We start from the raw sequence: 23,497 nt of genomic DNA on the forward strand, positions 1-23,497 counted from the left end.
AGGAGAACTACATCTTGCTGAGACCACCCAACCAGGCAGGAGCCCCGCCCCAGGGCGGACACTGCTCCCCTGAAGAGCCACGTGTCCTCAGGTCACCTTGATTCCTCTCTGAGGCCTTTGGGTGCCACGGGGACTCGCTGTGCTCCAGATGGCTGTGGCTGAGCCCAGGAATGGCCTGGCTCCACGTATCCAGATGCCGTTCTGTCTGCAGCTCCCCGAGGGTGACACTGGCACAGGAAGTCAGGGCAGAGTGTGCCTGGCCTCTGACCAGTTGGCTGACCTCTGCAGCAGCATGGAGCACGGCCAGCCTGCCGGGTGCAGACCCCAGCTCTGCCCAGTGGCTGCAAGTCTCAGTGCCCCGGTGATCACCAGCAGTGCAGCTGGGTGGGTGCCCTAGTGTCACCGGAGGGGTTACAGTAGGCTGGTCCATGGGAAGGGTGGGGATGGCTTTGCTCCCATGTCATCTGTCACCTGTGGATGCACGTGGCTTTGGCGGTAGAAGCACAGAGCTGGTGCCGGGAACCAGGGCTGAGGCTGCGGCCGTGCCACTCGAGGCACCGTTACCTTGGGCAGGTTACTTACAATCTCCGCACCTGCCTTGCACCTGCATGTTTTTAAAGTGATAACTAGCGCACTCTGTGCAGAGGACTGTATAACCACCACCAGACCAGAAAGTGCTGGAAACAGTGACACAGACGTGTTCAATCAATCAACAGTCGCCAGTTTCATTGTCATTAGATTCCACACAAACATCGGCTCAGCCCAGCCCACCTCAGGCGGCGACGACGAGGGACCCTCGGTCTCGTAGCCCCAGTTCACCAAGCTTTTCCGAGTCCAGGACATCTCACTCAGCCGGTTGGTCTCAGTGTGTGACAGACACGGAGGAGACACACCTGCAGCTGATGCTTGAAGAAACTGGGACCCTGAGGGCACATGCGCCCATACATGCTCGTGTGCACACACACGCCCCCCCACACACACAGCTTCACCTTTCTGTCACCGGGCGGTGACTGGGAAACAAGCAGGGGCTTCTGTCTCCCTCCACGACACTGACGCCGCACCCGGTCAGACCCAGAAGCCGCCGGCACCGGACGCACTAGGGCCCCTGCGACGTGCGGCACCTCCACCAGGGAAGGCTCACAGCCACGTCACTGCTGTCGGCCGGCACGGCCGTGAGCACTCGGACAAGAGGGAGGACAGAGCGCCCTGCCCAGGCCCGCTCCCTCCGCTTGTGACACGGAGGGAAGCCCTCTCTGGTGCACGAGCCACAGAACGTCCAGCCTAATCCCCCTCATACCAGTGCCCACGCCAGTTAGCACCAGTACAGAATCAAGACGGCCAGCTGGCTCGAGGCCACAGGGACGGCAGGAAGGACAATCCATCATGTTCCTTACTCAGTGGGGAGGTGAGGGGCCACGAGCGCTCGGGCAGCGTGTTAAAGATGGGAAGTAGCATTCACCCACGCAGGAAGGCAGGGGAGCCGGCTGTGCAGGGGGTCGCCCGGGAAGGGCAGGCCAAGCCTCGCTCCAGACACCCCAGACCCCTAGAGAGGCCAAGGACCAAGGGGGGAGGCTGGGGAGGAGCACCCCGTGGCCGGGGCCGGGCTCGGTGCTGCAGGACAAACGCGTTCCCTTCTGGGAACCACCCAGCCCCCTGCCTCGGTGAGTCCCAGCGGGCCGAGGAGGCCCCTATCTCACGGCGCCGTCGGATGAGACATCGCGATCGGAGTCCTCAGCCTCGCTTGGTGGCGGCGGGGGCGGCAGGTCGCTAAGCGGGGCCGCAGTGAAAGCAGGAGACTTTCTAGAAAAGAGCGTCAGCTGTAACCTCGGGGCGGGTCAGCTGTAACCTCGGGGCGGGAGGAGTCCTGACAAGGCCGGCACGCCCGCCACCCCTGGCCTGATCCCCTGGCAGGCAGCATCTCAGGCAGGGCAGGAGGACCACAGGGCAAGGGCGGATGCAGGGCAAGGGAGGGGGGAAGGGGGTAAGAAACGGTCCCCACTTTAACTTGGGGACCCGGAGAGGCTGAGTTCAGAAGTATCTGAGGTCACAGTATGAGACGCCGCCGGAGCCGGAGGGCACCGGCTCTGTGGCCCCAGCTTCACGTCTATGAAGTAGTTTTGCGATTTTTAAAAACTTACGCAGGGTCAAAGGCACAAATTGTGGCGCTGACTTTAGATAAAAGTCTGCCCCTTGTGCTCCCTGTCAGTCTTTAGCTGCCTTTCTAACCAGGGGAACCGCATCGGGAGGTTTCGGCAGTCCAACCACGGATGGACAACTGCCGAGGGGGAGGGAGCTGCCGGGCTGGGGCGAGCAGACCAGGCGATCTCCAACGGGCAGCCCCACGGCAAGACGGGCCTGAGTCACTGCCGGAGGGTCTCAGGGCTCCCCAGTGAGGGGCGCTGGGTACTGTCCCCTCCCGCCTGTGCCCGGGGGGCCCTTACCGGTCCCCGGACTGGGTGATGAGCCGGCGGCAGGTCTCCATCTGCACGTCCAGGCCCCGCTTCATGCTGCACATCTCCATGTACTCGTGCAGGTGCCGGTTCATGTCATTCTTGGCCGTGGCCAGCTCCAGCTGTGGCGGGGGCAGGGCAGGGCCGCCGGGTCAGCAGGGCCTGTCCCCCGCCCCCCGGAGGCTAACTGCCAAGCACCCCGGGCGGGGCACAGGCAGCCGTAGTGGAAGTGAAGGACTCAGATTTTAAACTAAACCAGCTCAAGGCAGAAGGTGCCCGATACCCCATCATTCCTTCTAGTTTCCCCGGGAGTCTCTCCCACAGAGGCTTTCACTAAGCGATCTGCTCTGGGCCTGCACTCTCGGAACAGACTCCCAACGAGAGCCGTGAGGAACGGATGTTCCTGAGTGCGTGGGCAGCACGTGGGGATGACCTTGCCCCTTCCTGGGGCCCCCCCGGGGCCTGCTCCAGTCCTCACTCCCCACACAGCGCTGTCCCCCCAGCCTGTCCCCCTCTGCAAGCTGGGAGCTCCTGGCAGGGCTGGCCACGGGGCCTACTCATCCCTGCGTGCACACCCCACACCTCGACGGCAGTCATTAGTTAACTTCAAGCAGCGTCCACGAGACTCATGGCCCAGAGGCCGGCTGGGCCCTGTTGAAAGGCACTCTGCTCTCTTACCACCTATTTCCTCTCATTGCTCTTCTCACTTGTAAGTCCTTTTCAGAGATGAACGGAAGGACTGCCTGCCTCGCTGAATGTCCGACGGGCTCTGAGATGTAGCCCGACTCAAGACACGTCATGCGTGACATGACGTGTGGCCCAGAGTCGAGGGCACGCAGTCTCCCTCCCAGACCCCGCCTCTGCGCCACAGGCTCAGAGGTAGAGCTGAGAGCCAGGCGCAGAGGCGGTGAAAGATCTGGCCACAGACAGTGTGCTGCCTCTCTCTGTTCTGGGCACAAGGGGAGGCAGAGAAACTGCTCGGAGGTGACGTGCTTGACTGCTTGAGAGCAAAGAGAAAGGGCGGGAAGCCACCTGTGAACGGTCTGAACTGGGCAGAGAGGATGCGAAACTCGGAGAGAAAAGAAAATAGTCACAGAGCCAGACACAGAGACGGCAGCCCAGGTGGATCAGAAGCCCTAGTGAGCACGGCTCAAACTCCAGCCTTGGTTCCAGAGCTGGGATCCCAGCCGGGGCCCAGCAGCAAGAGCATGTGCAGGGGCAGGACGCACTGACTGTTCAGTCCAGGAGGGAAATACGGTGCCGCCAGCTCTTGTCCAGACTGGCTGCCACCTACACCCCAATCCCTACACCTCAGGAGAGCCCCCCGGTATTAAAGAGGAGGGGTGGGCTCTGGAGCCCATCGCTCAGCGGGGCAGGGAACAAGGGAACGAACCAAACATATTCCAGGAGAATACGAGGCTAGGACGGCCACCAGTCTCTACACAGCCCCTCAGAGCAGGGCTGCAGGAAGGGGACGACCCCAAAAGCCACACTGCAAACCCCGTGCACGCTGGCAGCGGGGCAGGGCGGAGGGGTGAGGCTGGGAGCAGATGGAGGGGAAGGGGTGGGGGAAAGAATTCCCGCCCACCCTCCACCTGGGCCTTGGTCTCACCATCCAGTGGTGGAAATGGTCCTTGCCTCCATCCCAGGGCCCCTGAGAGATCAAAGGTCACTGAGTTGAAGGGACCTCAGGTGTCCCATTTGGATGTCCAGGAGCAACACTGCAGCCACCACCACCGTGTCCGCCCCGCTGACACCTCCCATCATGCCATTCTAGGCGTAGGGAGGAGGAGGACAGTGGGATGGTGTAAACGGGAGAGCGGAGTGCAGTTCCCCCTCCCAGCTCCTCAGCTAGTGGCGCACAGCTGGCTGTGTCTTTCTTTTCTTTTTTTTTTGGCCACATGGCATGCGGGACTTGGGGGGGGATCGAACTGGGGGCGAACCCGCGCCCCCTGCAGTGGAAGTGTGGAGTCTTAACCATGTGACTGCCAGGGAAGTCCCCAGCAGTGCCTTTAAAAGTGAGCACCTGTCTGCCCGGGCAAAAAAAATGAAAGCAGGTTTTGCTGAAAGGAGCAGGGCCAGCTAATGTGCGCTGGGGGAACGAGGATGTAGGAAAATAATTCCTCAACTTCCACTGCCGCTGTGAGGGCAGTGGGCTCGGAGAGAGGCCCCCAGCCTCATCCCCAAGTCAGAGTGCATGGCAAGGACCCTCTCACGCTCGGGCAGGAGGGCTCACGAGAATCGCACGCGCACGCAAGCCTCGTCCCACAGGCCCTCCTCCCAGGTGCCACAAATCCTTCCCGCCGCCCCTAGAGGCCTAGAGTTTAAGTTGAAGCACCAGTTCCACTCGCATCTCTAGAAGGTTCCTCAAGGCTAGGGAATAAGAATGGAGGTTTCCCCATTGGCTCAAAGGTTGAGCCGCGACAGCAGCAAAGTTCAAGTCCATCCGAGTGGACTTCACCACAGCACTAACAATAATAACAGCAATGATGATAAAGCAACGACCATATGCTGTGCTGACGACGAGACAGACGCTGCCCCACGCTCTGCCTGGGCCTTACTTCACTTGACCTTCAAACAACCCTGAGGGAGGTATTAGTAAGAACCCCACTTTATAAATAAAGAAGCATGCTCAGAGAAAAGAGGCCTGTTAAAAGTTAGAGTGGAAGTAAGTGACAGAGCTGAGGTTTGAACCCACATCTGTCGGCCTCCCTCCCCAGCCTGAGGTCTTAAGGACCCACCGGAGGTGCTACAGTGGGGAGATCACTCCGCCCCCGTCAGGAAGAAATGGGGAGGCCCTGGTGTCTGGGGTCCCGCAGGGGTGAGGCCATTGCACCTGCGACCAACCGGGAGCCTGGGCCCCTCGGCTTCAGCGCACGGCCTTACCTCTATCTGGTCAATGGTTTCCTGATATTCTTTCTCCCGGGTTTTGAACAGGGACTCAGTATCTTTAATCACCTTCTCCAAACTGTCTTCCGGCTGCTGGAGAGGAAAGGGAAGCAGGGGGAGGCCAGATGGGAGGGGTGGGACGGGGCACCACAGGGCAAGGCGAGGGAGAGAGTGAGTCAGGTTAAAGGAAGCCGGAGAAAGAGGGGACGAGGACAAAGGACCAGGGAGAAGCAGGTGACGGAGGGTGGCCACAAAGGGAAGACAGAGCACGGCGTGGACGGTGGGCGGGGAGGAGACGGCCTGGCGCCCGGAGAGGAGGAGCCGGGACCCTGCGGCCGGGAGGGCGGTTACCTCTCCCGGGGCCTCTGCAGCAGCCAAGGCATAGCCCGAGAAGTCCTCCCAGAGCAGCAGGGTCTCCTCGGTCTCCTCCCAAGTCAGGCTGTCACAGTCGTCCTCAAAATCATACTCCCTCCTAGAGACAGGGAGCCCCGGCGTCAGGGCGGGCGGCAGGGAGGGGCTGCTGGGCGGGGCTCCGGCCTCGGGGGCGGGGCGGCGAGGGGCCTGCGGGACTCACAGCTGGTTCAGCATGCGCTGCATCTCCTCGTTGATGCTGAGGGCCGTGCTCTCCTCCTCGTCCCCGTCGGGGTGGCAGGGCCCGTCACTCTCTGACAGGGAGGTGTCCTCCTCGACGGCAGCCTTGCGCTCCCGCTTCCGCCCCCCCATGGACGGGACCTTAATGGGAGACAAGTGCAGAGACTACAGAGACGAGGCCGGGTGCATGAGGAGAAGGGCGTGGGCGCCGGCAGGGGAGGGAAGCATGGACCAGCGGGAAGGGGGGGCAGACAGAGAGAAGACACAGTTACAAGACGGAACAGAAACACCAGCGTCACCGAGACAGGCAGACAGACACAGATGGGGACGGGGCTGCAGACTAGGAGGAAGACAGACAAGAAACAGAGAAAACAGAGCAGTAAGATAAGGGGGAAATGGCTGGCCTCGACCACAGTAAGATGTGCATAATGGCCCAGAGGATTTCTTTTCTAAAAAAAGTCTTCTAGTGAAATGACTGAACTGAGAGGAAACTTTCAGGCTGCAAGGAGGAGGGAGACACGGAGTTGACAAAGCAGAACCTGAGTCACACATCCAGATCTGGAAGCCAGAGGGCAAAGGGAGAGAGAGAACTGGAGGCAGAAGAATGAGAGAGAGGGAGAGAACAGGTGGGGGGAGGGGAGAGAACAGGTGGGGGGGGAGAGACAGAACAGGTGGGGGGGGAGAGAGAGAACAGGTGGGGGGGGGAGAACAGGTGGGGGGGAGAGAACAGGTGGGGGGGAGAGAACAGGTGGGGGGAGAGAGAACAGGTGGAGGGCGAGAGAACAGGTGGGGGGAGAACAGGTGGGGGGGAGAACAGGGGGGAGAGAAGTGGGGGGAGAGAGAGAAGGGGAGAGGGATAGAAGGGGAGAGGGAGAGAGAAGGGGGGAGAGGGATAGAAGGGGAAGAGGGATAGAAGGGGGGAGAGGGAGAGAGAAGGGGGAGAGAGGGAGAGAGAAGGGGGAGAGGGAGAGAGAAGGGGAGAGAGAAGGGGGGAGAGGGAGAGAGAAGGGCGGAGAGGGAGAGAGAAGGGCGGAGAGGGATAGAAGGGGGGAGAGGGAGAGAGAAGGGGGAGAGGGATAGAAGGGGGAGAGGGATAGAGAAGGGGGAGAGGGATAGAAGGGGGGAGAGGGAGAGAGAAGGGGGAGAGGGAGAGAAGGGGGGAGAGGGAGAGAGAAGGGGGAGAGGGAGAGAGAAGTGGGGAGAGGGATAGAAGGGGGAGAGGGATAAAGGGGGAGAGGGAGAGAGAAGGGGGAGAGGGAGAGAGAAGGGGAGAGGGATAGAAGGGGAGAAGGAGAGCGAAGGCGGGGAGAGGGATAGAAGGGGGAGAGGGGGAGAGAAGGGGGGAGAGGGGGAGAGAAGGGGGAGAGGCATAAAAGGGGGAGAGGGAGAGAGAAGGGGGAGAGGGAGAGAGAAGGGGGGAGAGGGGGGAGAAGGGGGAAGAGGGAGAGAGAAGGGGGAGAGGCGTAGAAGGGGGAGAGGGAGAGAGAAGGGGGAGAGGCATAGAAGGGGGAGAGGGAGAGAGAAGGGGGAGAGGCATAGAAGGGGGAGAGGGAGAGAGAAGGGGGGAGAGGGAGAGAGAAGGGGGGAGAGGGAGAGAGAAGGGGGAGAGGCATAGAAGGGGGAGAGGGAGAGAGAAGGGGGAAGAGGGAGAGAGAAGGGGGAGAGGCATACAAGGGGGAGAGGGAGAGAGAAGGGGGGAGAGGAAGAGAGAATGGGGAGAGGGATAGAAGGGGGTAGAGGGAGGGAGAAGCGGGGAGAGGGAAGGAGGGGTGGGAGATAAAGAAGGGAGCAGAGCAGCCGGATAGAGGGGAGGGGTCTGCGCTGAGAGCCCTGCGGGTCAGGAGGCCTGGGGAGCTGAGAAATGGGCCGGGGACGCAGGAAGCTTGCGTGAGAGCAGAACTAACCAGCTTCTTCTGTGGAGGAAGCAAGAGAAGATGAAAGGCAGAGAGGCGAGGAGGCAGACGGGAGAGAGAGGGGAGGGGAGAGACGGCGTTAGAGACCGCTCCAAACTCCTCTCCAGAGGTTGTCCCTCACCCCCAGCCTCGTCCCGCCAGGGCCCGGCTGCCGCGCTAAGCTCTCCGAGAAGGGGCCGGGCCCAGCTCCCGCGGAGGACCGGGCTCTCGCGGCCCCGCGCCCCCCTACAGAGCTCGGGCGCGGACACCAGGCGGTGGGACGGGGCGGGGGCCGGACCCAGGCGCCCCTCGCCCTCACCTGGAACATCTTGATCATGTCCTCGCAGTTGCGCTGCTGGGCCAAGTCACAGAGCTTGGCGGTGATGTCGATGCGGCGGCAGATGTCCATGTCCACCTTCATGGCCTTCTCCTGGATCTTCGTGTCCAGGTCGGACAGGTTCTGTGCGGGGAGCACGGAGGGCGGTGAGGGGGTCCTCAGGGCCCGGCAATGTCCCCTCATCCTCCCAGACACACGGCCCCTCCCAGCAGAAGGCACCCCTTTTCCTGGGTGCCCCTCCAGCACTCTGCCCAGGACAGCTGGCTCCCCGGCCAGACGGGGCCCCCGAAGGGCACGGCCCAGTGGCTGGGACATGCAGGGGGCTCCCTCCCGGAACTCAGGCTACAAGAGACACTGACTGGCTGACCACCAGGGGCTATGAGAGTGGAGAAGTATCGCAATGGTGACATCAGCTGACGCTGAACGAGCACCGCTGTCCTAACTCAGTGCATCACAACCTTCGAACCAGACTGCAAAGCGCGTGCTTTACTACCCCACTCCACAGACCCAGATACGAAGGCAGAGTGTCAGGACTTCACCCAGGGCCACACTGCGAGCAAACCACCCTGAGGAACAATGGAGGCCACGGGGACTTCCGCTGTCTCTTCTTCTCCGGAGTTAGGGGTGGGCAAGCGGAAAAGAAATGGAAGCACATACGCTGGGGGGAGGGTCAGTGAATTGGGTGCAACTAAAAAGGCCGGCTCCCTGGCCTCAGGCAGCCTCGCCCCGGCGGGTAGGGACGAGGGGTGACGCGGCGGCACTCACGTTGCTCATGAGCCCCTTGAAGACCACCAGCTCGGCCTTCAGCTGCTCCACCTTCAGGGCCAGCTCCTCCTGGCAGGCGTCAGCCTCCTGGGCCTCCTACGGTCGGGAGAAACCCGGCGTGAGCCGCACTGCCTGCGGGCGGCGGGCAGGGGAAGGTGGGACGAGGCGGGGCAGGGCAGCCCTCACCTCCTGGAGCTCGTTCACGCGCTCCTGCAGCTGCAGCCTCACCACGTACTCCTCTTCCCACCTGCAGACAGCGAAGGGCCAGCGCCTGGGTGCGGGGTCCTCCCGCCTCCGCTCTCCGCCCCCCGCCCGTCTGGCTCAGGCTCAGGCCCCGGCCCCGGGTCTGCTTCCCCAGACGGGAGGAGCCGGGCAGAAACGTGTGGCTCCAGGCTCCCCGCCAGCTCCCAGCTCACCAGCTGCCTTCCCGGAACCTCCGGCCTCGCACCATTTAAGAGCAACTGCGGCTGCTCTGGTCCCTCGCAGGGCCCAGCCCGACCAGCTGTCCGGCTGGCCTCGTCCCCCTCCTTCTGCCCACACCACCCGGCCCGGTCTCCCACCTCCAGTCCTCAGATCCGGGCTCCCGCCTGCTGCCTGCACCAGAACAGAGCTCGTCTAGCCCGCTGCCCTGCCTCCTGTGGTACCATTAATCCTGTAAAAGCAGCTGCAGGACACATACGGCATCAGCAAAGGTGGTCAGGAGCCTGCGAGGAGATGCTTGAAGTCCATCCCCACAAGCTCCAGAAACTGCCCACCCAGAGGCCCCGGGTGAGCCGCAGAGAGGGGCCAGGATGCGGGCAGGAGCCTGGGATCACTGAGCACCCACACCCAGAGGGAGAGGGAAACCGTGGTGGGTAAGAACTAGCGGCAGGACCTCCTGGGCCCCCGCATGCAGAGCCTAAGACCACGAGGAGGCTAGAAGGCGCTCCTGGCCAAGGCTGGGAGCTGGCCGGCGCGTCCCCCTCCTCCTCACACAGGCAGGAGGGCAGCGGCGGGGGCAACACCCCTGCTTAGGATTGATTTCAGGGCCCCGCAAGGTTGGCTGGAACAGCGGGACTCCTCAGACCCCACTGACATAGCCCAGCACTTCTCCCCCATCCTGGAAAGGCTTCCTCCAGGCTGAGAAAGGAGGGCAACTGCACCAGGGGAGAAACCTCAACGCCAGAAAGGTGGTTAGGAAGCAGCATGGAGAACACACTCCGCAGGCCCAGGATTTGGTCTTCCCCTCCCCTCCCCTCCATCTCTGTTCCCAGGTGCCTCTCAGCTCTCTTCCCCGGGCTCCTCCTCCAGGCCCATCTCTCCTAGCCCTCCCGTTCCTCCGCACTGCAGTGTTCCTAATAATAACTCCTCGACCTCACCGTGGCCGCCCCTCCTGGCGGCTGGGCTGGGCCGGGAGAAAGCAGCCCAGCTCCCCTCCCGTCTTCCTGGCTCCCCACCCAGCCCCTCCCCTCGCTCTGGCATTCTCATTCAGACAGTTGGGGCCAGCGAGGTGCCCCAGCAGTGTCAGGTTATGTATTTTCTTAAAGAAGACATTTGTCTTTCTGGGCCTTGGTTTCTTCGTCTACAGCGTGAGGGCAGGGGATGCAGTACCCTGATGCCCCTGGGGTCCATGCATCCCTGGAGGAAGCAAGCGAGACAGACAAGGGGACCAAAACCCTGGGGAAGATGCATCAGGGAGGGCAGGACAGTGAACTCAACTGTTCCAGGTAGAAACTTAAGGAAGTTAGGTATGGCTTAAGATTAATAAAATCTCAAACAAACAAACAAAAAATCTGAACATAAACCATCTGGAAGCTCACTAGAATTCTATTTGTACTCCAGCCAGACATTCCCACGAATGGGTTCGTTTTGACCTCTATTTAAATCTGGTCTCCCTCGCAAGGTTCTTTAAACATGGGTAGACGTTGAGCAATTTCCACGTATTCTACATTGAGCAAACATCTTTCTTCCAAATAAACGGTCTCCCTGAGTGAAGTGAGGAAGCAGGGGCCACTCCTATGTCGGAAAAACTGAGACCAGGAAAAAGAGATCCACCCAAGGTCGCACAAGGCAGGGGAGCTGAACCCAGAACCAGGAGGCCTCAGCTCCTTCCCAGTTTAGTGCTCATACTATGCCCACGTCTTCCAGGCTACAGACGGGAGCTAGCTTTGCTATGAAGAGAAGAGACCAAGGGCAGGGGATCTGGGGTGGAAGAATGAGTTGACTACCAGTATCACGTACCACCCACGTCTGGCTGTGAGGCCCTCTGCACAGCGGAGTGCTGCAGAGCTATGAGCTCATCAGCCCCCGAGGAATAACCCTTTGCTGCCCTGGACAGCTGGACCAAGGACAAATACTCTTCCGGTTAGAAACAGAACACCCCCACAACAGCAGTTGTTCCTGTGGTTATGGATGTATTCCAGAACTGTCCATGTTCCACTGCTGACGGCGTTAATTAACTCCTGCAGTGGCTGGGGCAGGATGGTTCTGGGTGGCATCTGAATGATGGTTTTAGGATAACTGAGACTCCCAAAGACACTTCAGTCATGGACTACAACCAAGGAAGGAAGCCAGCCAGCATGAGGACAGGACTCCACCTCAGCAAGCCTGCTGATCTGTGATCTGCTAGACTCTGGCGGGTTACAGATCCCTGAAGTTCGCCCCCGACCCCCAACCCGACCCAGCAGGCATTTGCCTGAGCATTCAGCCAATCCCCACCAGACACAAATCTCTGCTCCACTGGGCTGCAAGGGTAATTCCCAGGCCTGCCCACAAGGGGTCAGAGTAGCTCATTAAGAGGTTAAACTTGAAGGCTAAGCCTCTTTCCGACCTGTCACCTCCTCCGTCTTCAACCATGGCGTCCCAGGCACAGTGTACGAAGTGCTGGCTGTGCTCAGGCTGCTGTCCTAACAGCATGGTTATCAGCCGTCTAGGGGATCCACCTGGATGCAGCCAGCACTCCTGCGTCGCATCCCCTCCCCTGGCGCCTTGTGCTACCCCGCAGGGCTCCCTGCAGTAAACCAACTCCTCATCTTCAGAGCCACCCGGCCTGCCCCAGCTGCCTTGTGTCAAAGGTGTGGTGTGTCCATGTTCCCAGCCTTCTCCTACTCGGGTCCTTGCTGCCCTCTTCACACTTCCTCCGCCTTCAGCTCTGCACTTTCAGATCCCCCAGCTTCCAAGGCTAGCCCTGGGCCAACTACATAGGCCCTTCCCCTTTCCCTAGGGAATTCCCTTTACTCCTTCTTCCCGCCTCCCTCCTTTTCTGACCCACTCCCAGAAATGCCCTAAGGTCCCCACAGCATTCTGGTTTGGATGGAACCAGAGCAGCCGTGCTGCTCCCTCGGACGCCGTTTTGGGAAACGCTGGGCAGAGGCAGGATCACCTACTGCAAGGTGCAGCCCCTCTCCAACCCCCTTCTCATTGCCCTTCGACTCCCAAATTAAAACTACAACCTTTGCCTCTAACTTTTGATCAGTAATGTGGAGCCTATATCACAAAGTCGCTCCGAGGGCTGAGACTGGGGGATTAAGCAGTAGCCCGGATGTGGCCTCTCCGACCCATGTCCCTTTTACACATCACAAAACCCCCAGTTAACACAGTCCTCCAAACACTGCAGCCTAGATGAAAAACAAGTGTTCCCCGCAGTATTCGGCTCCTAGACGCCTCCTTCCGGTCACGAGTCTCGACTTCTGCATTCTCTAGGGATTCTAGTCTCCGGGTATCCAATTCCTTCTGTGGACTTCCAAGCTCCTCCTTACACAGCAGGAACTTTACTCATACTGACTCCTCCCTGATTCTTGGGCCCCAGCTGCTCTCGGCTCCAGTACGCACACCTAGCCCCGGCCCCAGTGTGGCGTGAGCTGAGCCCCCTCCCCACCTTCCCGATCCCTACCTCCGCTTGTACTCGTCCCGCTCGCGCTTCACTTTAGCCAGCACGTTGTAGAGAGCGCGGATCTCGGGGGTGATGGTGTCGATCTGGACGCCCACCCCGTCGGGGTGCACCCACGACAGGCCAGGCCCTTGCACCAAAGTGGGCTCCAGTCCCGGCCCGAGCCGGCGGGCGTGAGAGAAGGACCAGATGGTGCCGGGCATGAAGCGGGCCGACGAGGAGGAGGCAGAGGAGGCGGAGGTGGAGGTGGAGGGAGCCGGGTGGCAGGCCGCGGAGGGCGCGAGGGGGCCTGCCGGCGAGCGCGCGGGCGAGCCCAGCACCCGCGCCGACGGGGTGCAGACGGCAGCCGGCCGGGCGCCCAGGGGCAGCCCCAGGGGTCTGACGGGGCTGACGAAGCCGGTCTGCACGGCCTGGTCTCGGCGAGCCAGGCCCCGCCGGCCCTGCTTACCCTCCTCCAGCGCCTGCTGCAGCTGCTTCTCCAGCAGCCGGTTGCGGCGCTCCAACTCGTGCACCTTGGCCAGGAAGCAGCGGAAGCGGAGGTTCAGGGTCTTGAGCACGTTGATGTTGGAGCCCAGGTCGTTGCGGAGCGCCATGGCGGCGGGGGGCGCCGGGCCCGGCCCGGGCGGCGAGTAGGAAGCCGAGCCGGCCCGGGCGGGCGGCGCCGGGGGCACGTCCCCGCCGCCGGCCAAGTGGTCGCTTCCCACGGGGTCCCCCAGCGGCCCGGCCAGGCCTTGCTGCTCCTGCTGGAGGAGGAAGAGGTTGGGGCCGAATAACGGATTCATGGCTGCGCCTTCTGCCGGGAGATGGAGACCCGTGCAGGAGCAGGGCTGGAGGGCGAGGGAGGAGAGCCAATGAGGCGCCAGGGGGACGAGGGGCAGCCAATCAGACGGCTCGGCGGAAGGGGCAGAGGTCAGCGGGGCGGAGGAGGCCAGGGAGGAGGCCAATGAAAGGCTCATTCGGAAGCTGGCACCTGGACCGACCTTTCCGGGTCTGAGGCTGAGCCCTGAGCCGACCGGACCCCGACCCATGCCCAGAATCCAGCCAGCGTGGCAGGACATAAAACCCAGGTCCTCCAGTACTCCATGGTTCTGGTGGCACGAAATTCACCTTCCCTACACCCCAATTGCCCTCCTCTCCCCTGAATCCAAACACCCAGGCTCTGACTCCATGACTCTCCTTCCCTGGGTCCCTGGGAACTGACCTTATTTCTCAGTATACCACACTGTCCGCTCTCTTCAGGGGTTCCCCGTCCCACCCTCCCACCTCTACCCTTCAAGCAGCAAAGCCAGTACCCAGTCCCCTCAAAAAAACACACAGCAGCCAGAGATTGTAAAATGTGTATTAAATTTCACATCCCCAGTGGGGAAGCCATCCTCACAGAGGTAAGAGTTCCAACCCAGTAACAATGGCAATGAGCCACCCCAGTATAGTTCAACCATCCATCGGAGACAGCAGGGGCTGGCGGCCGCCTCTGGACAGAGATTTTCTCCTCTTTGCTGGTGGGGGCCGGCTGTGACCCCCCCGGTGGGGGGACATGACTGGAGTCTTAGGTCCCTTGGGGGTACCATTCTGTTTCTGGAAGGCAGCTTTCTTGAGAGGCTGCTCTGGCACCCGCTGTTTAACCTCCTCAGCCCCTGTGGTGTTCCCCAGGGGCTGACCACGGTCCTCAGGCTTGAGAGTGGCCTGCGTCTTGGAGAGGGACGGCACAGCAGGTGTTTCCGTGCAGGTGCCCTTAGGAGGAGCGTGCCGCTTCCGGAAGGCAGCTTTCTTGGAGGACTGCAGTTCGGGTGACTGCTGCTGTAGCTTCCCGGCTACCTTTGGTTCCCTGACCCCTGCTGCTTTTTCAGCTGGCTGACTGCTATCCTGCAGCTTAGAGGAAGCTTGGGCCTTTGTGACAGAACACACAGTGGACACTTCTGAGTCTGTCCCTCTGGAGACACCGTTCTGCTTCTGGAAGGAAGCCTTCTTGGGATGTTTCCGTTTCTGCAGCCGCTGCTTTGCTTGACCAGCCACTCTGGCCTTCTTGGCAGGCTGCCTGCTGCTCTCAGGCTGGGGGGTCACCTGCCCTTTCAGGTGGGGCAAGTCTAGGTTTGTAAGGGTGGATATCACAGAATTTCCTGAGGTTAAAATTAAACAGATGGTTTGAGAAAACAGGCCTCATCACTGGGTCTTGATCATTAGTGGAGGAGGTAGGTAGAGGTATTAAAATAAGGAAACTGCCGGGGTACTATCTCTTGGCCAAGTGTTCCACACAATTGGGACGGTGCCTAAGAGCAGATTACCTGGCTTCATATTACTTAATATCACCTGGTCTTTACGCAAGTCATATTTGAACCCTGTATTAAAGAGAAGGCATCACTACCCATCCCCATCCTTGGGCCAAAAGGTTTTCAGAGGAAGCTGTGCCCCCTTGAGGCCAGCAGGTAACAAGACACTCTAAGGAGGAGGCGAACCCTGAAAAAACCTGAAGCACTGGGCTTTTCTTTTAATCAGAAAAGATATTTTTTTCATGCAGAGTTTGACGAGATGCAGGAAAATAAGAATGCACACAGAGCAACTAGAAAAAGCTAGTCTTCATTAATGAAGACATACTAAATATGTATCTTTACAGTTACAGCAAAAAAAAAATGCAAGAAATTTTGCTACTTCTTAAAGAGGTTTTTGTTCTGTTAACATTCAGATGTGACTTTTGTTAAGAGGCATTGTTTATGAAGAGGAAAAAAAATCAACTCAATAAGTCATGTTGTTTGTGTCCAGAGAAGCCCGCCTCTCCCTCTTCCAACTCAGCTCAGGGTGGCATCCCAGCAGGCAGAGCCCTCAGGCTTGTTTCAGAAAACCCCACCCTTCCCCTTGAGATCAAGGCCAGACTCCTCAAGATGGCTGAGGAAACGATCTGCAATTAGTGTGATGGGCTCAGAGAACGGACAGTTCTGAGGAGTCGCGTGCCAACCCAGTGCTGACAAGGCTGGACTGGCAGAGGTCTATTACCAGTAAGGCAACCCTCGGCCAAGAAACCACACTCGCACTGGGAATGCGTTTAGTGCCGACCAACTGCAGCCATTTGGCAGGATCAAGGGAAAGACCCCACCCACGTGAACCCCGTAACGCACCGAATGGGGCCCAGGCTTGGGAACAACTAGCTGGGATGAAAGGGGTCTCTCACCCAAGCGTGCAAAGGCCAGGAGAGGGAGGCCGAGATCCGCCCTTCCCCGCAGTCACACCAGAAAGCCTCCTGAAGCTATGGTAGAAAGAGCAAAGGTGGAGAGGAGAGGTACAAAGAGCACACTGCTTACCTGTTTGGGACTGGGGGATAGAATTGGAGAATTTCTTGAACTTGGCAATAAAGAAACCATCCACGTTGTGGGTGTGAGGGTAGAAGCGGCGGGTGGAGCGCAGGGTAGGGTGGAAGCGCCTTTCCCGGAAGCGGGTGAAGCCCTCCTGGCCGAAGTCCAGGCCCGTGGGCACCAGCCGCACGTTCCTTTTTCTCAGGGCGTAGTCTACCACCCACTCGTTCTCTTCCACCTGACGTGTGGGGGAGACAGAGACGGAAGGGAAAGCGGAGCTGGAGCCGAGGGGGTGCTGGGGGGCGCCGGCACCAGCCCTGCCCCCTCTCGCCCCACGACAGGCCTCACCATGATGGAGCAGGTGCAGTAGACGAGGTAGCCCCCCGTCTTGGAGGTGGCGCTGACAGAGTCGATAGCGCTCAGGAGCAGCTCCTTCTGAAGGTGAGCGCAGCGCAAGATGTCCTTCTCATCCTGTCCCAGGACGGAGAGACCCACAGCGCTGGACTTTCTAAAGGTAGCCTCAGGAGACGTGAGCTGCTGACTGCCCACCTCCCACTCCGCTTCGCCAGCCCCCCTTCCCCGAGACTTTTCAGCAGGTCCCCCAACCCCTGCACCTTGTTCGTCTTCACTGCTGGGTCCTTGGAGATGATACCGGTGCCACTGCAGGGGGCATCCAGCAGGACTCGGTCAAAGCCCCCCACCACCTGGGGAAAAAGGTAGGCTAAGTGGATGTTTTCGGCAACCTGAACCATACCGATTATTTCCTAAGGGCAGGTCTCAACATCCTGAGGTCGGGAAGGGAGCAGGTGAGACGCCCCAGGAGAGACACACAGCGGGGAGCCCCACCTTGGGAAACTGGCGCCCGTCATAGTGGCTGATGACGGTGTTGGTGACTCCCAGCCGGTGCAGGTTGCCCACGACGCTCCTGAGCCGCTCGGCATTGGCGTCATTGGCGAGGATCACACCTGTGTTCTTCATGAGCTGGGCTGAAGGGAGGAGGGCACAGTGCTCACCGGCAGCTCCTGTGCCTCCACACCTGCCGGCCACCCTCTAGCCCAAGACTCTGCCTGTGAAGTCTCACCCCTTCCCCAAATAAGCTGCAACCCCACCGGCTACCCGGTCCGCACCAGCCCTGTGATAAGCGAGCCCGCCAGGATGACTTTTCTGTTACTGAACACCCTTCTGATCCTTCAGACTAAGTTACTTCTTCCAAGGGATAACAGTTTAATAAAATGGTTACGACTAATTATACGTAGCGGTTACTGTGCCAGGGACTTGCATATGCGCACCTCAACCCTCAGGACCCACGCATAACATAACAGCCAACACGAGCACCATCACCTCGCCGTTCCACAGGTGCCCAAGGTCATGTGGGCAGTAAGAGGCCCTCGTGGGGCTGGAGCTGGGCCGCCCCCAGAACCTGTGCTGCCGCCCACTCTGCTGACCGCCTGTGCAACCCCACCTCCTTCATAAGCAGAGTGCCAGCTGAAGCCTAGCCCCACCAGCCCTTCTCATACCTATGTAGCTGGTCTTTCCTCCAGGGGCACAACACATGTCCAGGATCCGCTCATGTTCCTGGGGTGCCAAGGCCATGACGGGCAACATGCTGGAGGCCCCCTGCAGCATGTAGTGCCCAGCCAGGTACTCGGGAGTGGCACCTGTGGATGAGGACCCGCCTGTGACATGCTGGGACGAGGGCACGGGCAGAAGGGCTCCGGGGCAGGGAACACTTACCAATGGGCACCGAAGAATCATATACCACGAGTCCAGTCTTCGACCACTTGCCCAGGGGATCCAGGTTAACCCCACGATTGATCAGCGCCTGAAAATAAGATGGATGAAAGTGTTAAAACGTCGGAAGCTACTATACCCAGTAGGGGACTGGAGACGTGACACCCTGGTCCTGGCAGGAGGCCCGTGGCACCACGACCCCTGGAGCTTAGTCAGGACACAATCATCACAGGCGCACGGAACAGTCTGTCCCATCCCATGGTCTCCTCTTCCTTAGCCTCAGGTTCTAACTCAAGGTCTGAATTCCATCCCAATGGAGCACACTGCCAGCTCCTGTTCTTTCATCTCCTGGAAATGGACCCCGACTTTCCAAGAGCCTCAGCCCCCTTGCCATCCTAAAACTTAACGTTATTGGTTATAGCAACGTTAAAGATAACTATCGAGTTACCTTCCAGGGAGAGGCAACAGAAGACAGACACCAGGAGACAGACAACACACAAGGCCACACCACTGCCTCTGGCACCAGGGTTTTAACCTGGGGCCCCTGAACCCCTGGAAACGAGGAGCTTAAAACACTGCTTGTGTGTGTGTGTCACGTCTTTTCCCGGGGATAGGGATCACAGCCTCACCAGCTTCTCAATCATCTACGAGGCAGACAACCCCCTCCCACTTCTCTGTGAGGCGGCATTTTCATCGTGATGCGGATGTCTCAGCCCTGTCACAGGGAGCAGAGGCTGAAGGGACGAGCTCCCCAATCGACAGAGGTCCTCAGCCCTGCCAGACAGACCCAGCGTGACACCAGGCCTAGGTCTGCCTCCTGGGACCATGCCTGTACCAAGAAATGCCTAGGTACTAAGACCCCCCACGCCCAGTGCGGTGGGACGGGGGGGGTGGGCGGGGGTCTCTGGGATTCAGTGCCTCCCTGAGACAAGCAAACCTCAGGGCCCACCCCTCACCTGAGCGAGGTCCCGGCGCCGGGTCTTCAAGGTATTGGTCCTGAGGGTGATGGGCCGAGGCACCTCATTGGCTTCCAAAAACTCCACCAGCTGGGACAGAGCATGGCAGGGAGCAGGTCAGGCTGGCCTAGGAGCGCAGCCAGAAAAGCAGAGAGCAAGGGGGCTGGCTGCCTTCTTACACAGTGTAAGAGAAGAGAGAGTGAGGAAAGAAAAGCATGAAGGGCATCAGAATGGCAAGTCGGTACCTCAGACAGAGGAAAGAGGTCCATAAGCTTGCCAAGGAGGAAGTCTCCATAGGAGTAGTAAGTGGCCAGATCCTTCCGAAGCCGCTGCAGGTATTCAGAACGAGACCGACCTTCCTCCCGCTGAGTCCCAAAATCGCGCAGCACTCCCACTATGTCTTGGATGCGCTTGTGAACTCGCTGCAAGTCTGGAACCTGGGCATGTGGACCTGTTAAGGAACTGCTTCCTGGTTTCCTGGGGCCTGGAAATGCCTTCTCCCCAGCATCCCCCTCCGGCTCCCCCTGCCCCAGAAGGATATCCTGCTCCATCTCCCCAGCAGGGGGCAGCACAAAAGTCTCCTCCTCGTCCGCGTTGATCTGCAGGTCCCCTTCCATCTCATCATCCTCTTTGGGACCTGACCCAGGGGACACTTTCTCCTCTTCCTCCTCTTCGTAGGTCTCCTCCTCACTCCACTGGCCCCTATAAACAGGTCCAAGAACAGAGTGGTTCACAGATCAAAGCAGACACCTCCTCCTTCCTCACATTTTCCTTCATCCCAGCCACTGCCTACTCTCCACCCTAAGAGTTTCCAAAACTCACCCAGCAACAGCCTCCTGGGCCTTCTGCTTCCGAGCAGCCCTTTCAATGGGCAGCAACTGAATAAAGAGACAAGAGGCTGGTGATGCAAAGCTTGCCCTTCCACCAGCCCATGAAATACTTCCTACCTCTGTTTTTTTCCTAAATACAAACATAACTCTTGCTCCCAGAAAAAAATTTAGACCCTGAAGAAGTGAATATAAGATTAGCAAAATATTTACCATTACTGAAGTGAAATGATGGATTGAAAGAGTTCGGTACATTGTTCTTCCCATACCCATATGTACACGGGTGGGCAGGCAGGACACGGACACACACACACACACATACACACACACAAAAACTGCCCTGGGCACCCGTTTTGCCATATTTTCCTCCACGCTTACTCTACATTTTTCACACAGTTAAAATCATGATTCATTTTCGAGTCTGTTTCTCGCCTTTTCTCATTCACAGATCACAAGCATTTTCACAGACGCAATGGCCAAACGTTAATTTAGCATACGAATGAACCACAGTTCACTTAAGCCTATTAGGCATTTTGGAAGTTTCCAGAGTTTGGGCATTATGGTCCACATGGTGCCTGGAAATCGCAAAACAGTAGCTCTGCAGAGAGAAGGGGGGTTGGGGGAGAGGGGTGAAAGTGGGAACTTCCTTTTTATTCCATACGACTCGATTATGCTTGAATTTTCCTAGTAACACACTCATATACTTAAACTGTATAATACATGATAACTTCTTATACTTCGGCAAGTAAACCTGTCTACATTCTGGATCACCTTTCTAAGGTGGAATTACTAAGTGAAAAGGAAAAACCTTTTTAAGGTTCTCAGATACCAAATGCTTAAAAAAAAAAAAAGTGTGCATTTCTAGTCCCAGCAGTGGGGCCATACAAGTGTCCGCCTTCCCCTGTCCTCACCAGCACTGAGCATCGTTATATTTTAAAGTGCTCTATCCTGTGGCTCTTTTAAACTTGCACATGCGCTGAGAGGAGGTAAGGTGCTACGAAAAGTGATGGAACGCTAAAATCCCTTTTCTCCACTCAGGCTTATCCTTGTCACCGAGAGATAGTCTCAAGGATCTGGAAAGACTCTAAAAGGCAAGGATAGCTTTCTGAAGACCCAGAGAGATAAAGCTCACCTCTGCACCGTCATCCTCATCTTCGTCCTCTGAGCTGGAGTCAGCTCCATAGTCATCTACCATATCAGCGTCACTGTCCTCGGAGCCCCAGAGGTCCCCCTGGTTCGCCACACCACCCCCTTCAGAGTCTTCCTCCTCTTCTTCCTCGTCACTGCTGTGGGTTGGTGCTGGGCGCTTCTTGCCTCGAGCACTGTTAAATAAGGACGGGGCTCCCTTCTTACTGGGTGCCTGGACAGCTCCTGCAGAGATCCCAGAGGGTTTGAAGAATCCTGGACTGATGGCAGCCACACACTGATGGAGCCTCTGTACTTCCTACCCCCAAGAACGTCCTCTGGCTGTTCCTTTCACTTCAGAAATACTCAACAAGCCCCTCCCTACCCAGGACCCAGAGGACTCCTCACGTGGCACCCAGCTCCTATGTCCACTGACCTTCTGACAGCTTTCCAGGCAATGGTTTGGCCCCAGGGGACTTATTCATCTCAGGGGCTTCAGCAGAGCCCAACCTCCTCCTGGCTGCCCTGAAAACATAAAAGGAGTGAGGAAATGGAACACACCTCTAGGCTCTGCCACTTCCCAGTGCAGGGAAACCTGACAGTCCCCAACAGCTCTTTCCATCAGCATGATCACATGGGAGCAGTGCCTAAAGATGAGTGGGACCAGTTTAACCTGGGTAACGTAAGTCTAGACATGCACACTCACCTCTTTCGGGCACGACTGGACAACCTCTTGAAATTTTCATCACCACCTGTTTAAAAAAAAAAATTTTTTTAAACAGGCAGAACAGGAGGTTACAGGGGAAATGAAAAAAAAAAAGCAACGGGAAAGGAAATAAAAGGGAAAAGAATTGGAACACTAGTTAGAGGCAGTAGATGATAACTCACTCCACTGTGCTCTACCGGGAGCTGGATAAGAGATGTAGAGGAGATGATTTCCACCTGGCTGTTCACCAGCCAAATCCAAACAGGGCCTCCCTCCAGACTGATTTCAACACACAGCATCATCATCATTCTGGTAACACAGATTCAAAACTTTCTTCTCCCCTTTCTTTTACTCTCAACTCATCAGTTACCAACCACGATACATTTTACCTTTACAACTGCTGCTGTTCGTATACTCTCCAAGAAACAGAAAATTTAAATCTCAGCTCTGTCATTTAATAACTATTTACAGGTTAACCTCTCAGCACCCATTTCCTTAGCAGGGCCTCTCTCACAGGACACTGAGAATGAGAGGATACAATGTGTCCAAAGGCTTCGGTATAGTGTTTAGCATTTGCCAACACCTCAGTAAACTGCATCTTTTATATGATGTTCAACACAAACTGCTTGCCCACTCTTCCCTCCCACCCAGTCTTCCATGCAGTAGACTACTAACCATGCAGGAAACAGATCTGTGCTTTCCCATCTCCATGCCCTCAACAATGCAGTTCACAGTGACTGGACTATCCCCTTCCAACTTCCACTTGCTAAAATGTCACCCATTTTTCAAAACCCAACTGCTTCACAAAATCTTTTCAAACAAAATCTTCTCAAACTCTCTAACTCCGTGGGATCCCCCTTCCTCTGAACTCCCGCAGTGTTAAACCACACCTCTCCTTGCCTGAGTACTTGTGTCCCAGTCGCATCTTCCCTAAGTTCTAAACGCTAATGAGAGTACTTCATTCCTACTTATTTCCTACTAACTCATTAAAAGAAAATTCCGCTTTAACAGAAAGCGAACACACAAAATGACTAAAAAAACGGAAGGGGTGAGCTACAGATAAAAGAATAGCGCAAAAGCTGGAGAATCGGGAGAGGGAGCACGCCAGACCCCTACCTGCAGGCAAGAATTTGGCAAGTTCGGTCTCGGCACCTTTCTGTTTCCGGGCCTTTCGGCCCGGCCCGCGCTTCTCCTTCTTCGTAGGGTCCAATTTACGCCCCATGGTACTGGGGAAAACAAAACGGGAGACAGTAGAAGAGCGCGTATTGTAAGGGAAAGGCAGAACGCAGACGAAGCGAAATGGAGCGGGAGAGGGTATCGCCTCCACCAGAACCTCGACTCAACAGCCCCTCGAGGCCTGTCCAAACCTCCACTCCACGCTGAGCCCCGGGCCCTGGGTCTCACGCCCTAGGTACCGCGTACCCCCACCCTCCCCACGCCCCAGTCCAGGCCAGCGCCTCACCCTTCCTTCCCCAAATTCCTCCAGACACGCCCGAAGCCTCGGCTCACCTGGAAGCCAATCCAGCCCCGAGACGGGATTCGGAAGCAGGCGCGGAGCTCCACGTGCGGCCCAGGACAAGCGCTCCGACGCCGCACCACGAAAACGTCTTACGCAGGCGCCCTGCGTGCCTGCCGAGGCCCCGCCTCTTCCGGTCTTCCGGTCCGCCGCGGAAGCCGGAACGTTTGCTTACCCGGCCCGCGCGGGGCTGGGGGGCCGTGCGGCCGGGCACGATTCTCGGGCGGACCGCTCTGCTTTCCCCCCGGCCGGAGAAGGTGGTGCACCCAAGGCGTTTTCGGCTTCCCCGCCCTCCCCTCCGGGCATGGGCCTTTCGCCTCACTGCAGATTTGTCGGAAATACTGTACCCGAAAGCAGCCCCTTCCCCTCGAACGGAGGCGCCAGAGCCGGGCCCTCCTCCGCCCGACATCGCCTCAAGATCGGGGGACCCCACGCCTGCGACGCGGAAACCCTCTTCCTTGACCCCAGACCCCGCGCTCCCCCTCAGATAACGGTCCTCTCTGCCCAGGTTCCCGTCTTGGAGGTCGGGAGGAAGGCATCTCGCGTCCTGACTTCATTCA

The 23,497-nt window shown here is 58.3% G+C and overlaps 2 protein-coding genes across 5 annotated transcripts; both read right to left on the reverse strand.

The window, feature by feature from the left end:
* Positions 1-22: 22 nt before the first annotated feature.
* Positions 23-13,577, reverse strand: IFFO1 (intermediate filament family orphan 1). 3 transcript variants are annotated; one of them, XM_060024167.1, is made up of 9 exons: positions 12,796-13,577; positions 9,111-9,171; positions 8,925-9,020; positions 8,142-8,282; positions 5,914-6,071; positions 5,691-5,811; positions 5,337-5,429; positions 2,442-2,572; positions 23-1,800 (listed from the first exon to the last, which is right to left on the reverse strand). In XM_060024167.1, the coding sequence occupies exons 1-9, from the start codon at positions 13,572-13,574 to the stop codon at positions 1,689-1,691; spliced, it is 1,692 nt and encodes a 563-aa protein (XP_059880150.1). In that variant the 5' UTR covers positions 13,575-13,577; the 3' UTR covers positions 23-1,688. The 3 variants fall into 3 exon arrangements, with proteins under 3 accessions (XP_059880150.1, XP_059880151.1, XP_059880149.1); XM_060024168.1 differs by having other exon boundaries at positions 23-1,796; positions 5,337-5,432; XM_060024166.1 differs by having other exon boundaries at positions 5,337-5,432.
* Positions 13,578-14,119: 542 nt separating this feature from the next.
* On the reverse strand, positions 14,120-23,005 carry NOP2 (NOP2 nucleolar protein). 2 transcript variants are annotated; one of them, XM_060024171.1, is made up of 16 exons: positions 22,931-23,005; positions 22,538-22,647; positions 21,422-21,467; positions 21,152-21,240; positions 20,723-20,961; positions 19,586-19,641; positions 19,303-19,465; positions 19,009-19,206; positions 18,764-18,853; positions 17,811-17,898; positions 17,594-17,734; positions 16,923-17,062; positions 16,691-16,780; positions 16,425-16,511; positions 16,086-16,314; positions 14,120-14,909 (listed from the first exon to the last, which is right to left on the reverse strand). In XM_060024171.1, exons 2-16 carry the CDS (start codon positions 22,641-22,643, stop codon positions 14,224-14,226), a joined length of 2,448 nt encoding a protein of 815 aa, XP_059880154.1. In that variant the 5' UTR covers positions 22,644-22,647; positions 22,931-23,005; the 3' UTR covers positions 14,120-14,223. The 2 variants fall into 2 exon arrangements, with proteins under 2 accessions (XP_059880154.1, XP_059880153.1); XM_060024170.1 differs by having other exon boundaries at positions 16,425-16,547.
* Positions 23,006-23,497: the final 492 nt, after the last annotated feature.

The sequence above is a fragment of the Delphinus delphis genome, chromosome 11, assembly GCF_949987515.2.
Source record: "Delphinus delphis chromosome 11, mDelDel1.2, whole genome shotgun sequence".
NCBI lineage: Eukaryota > Metazoa > Chordata > Mammalia > Artiodactyla > Delphinidae > Delphinus > Delphinus delphis.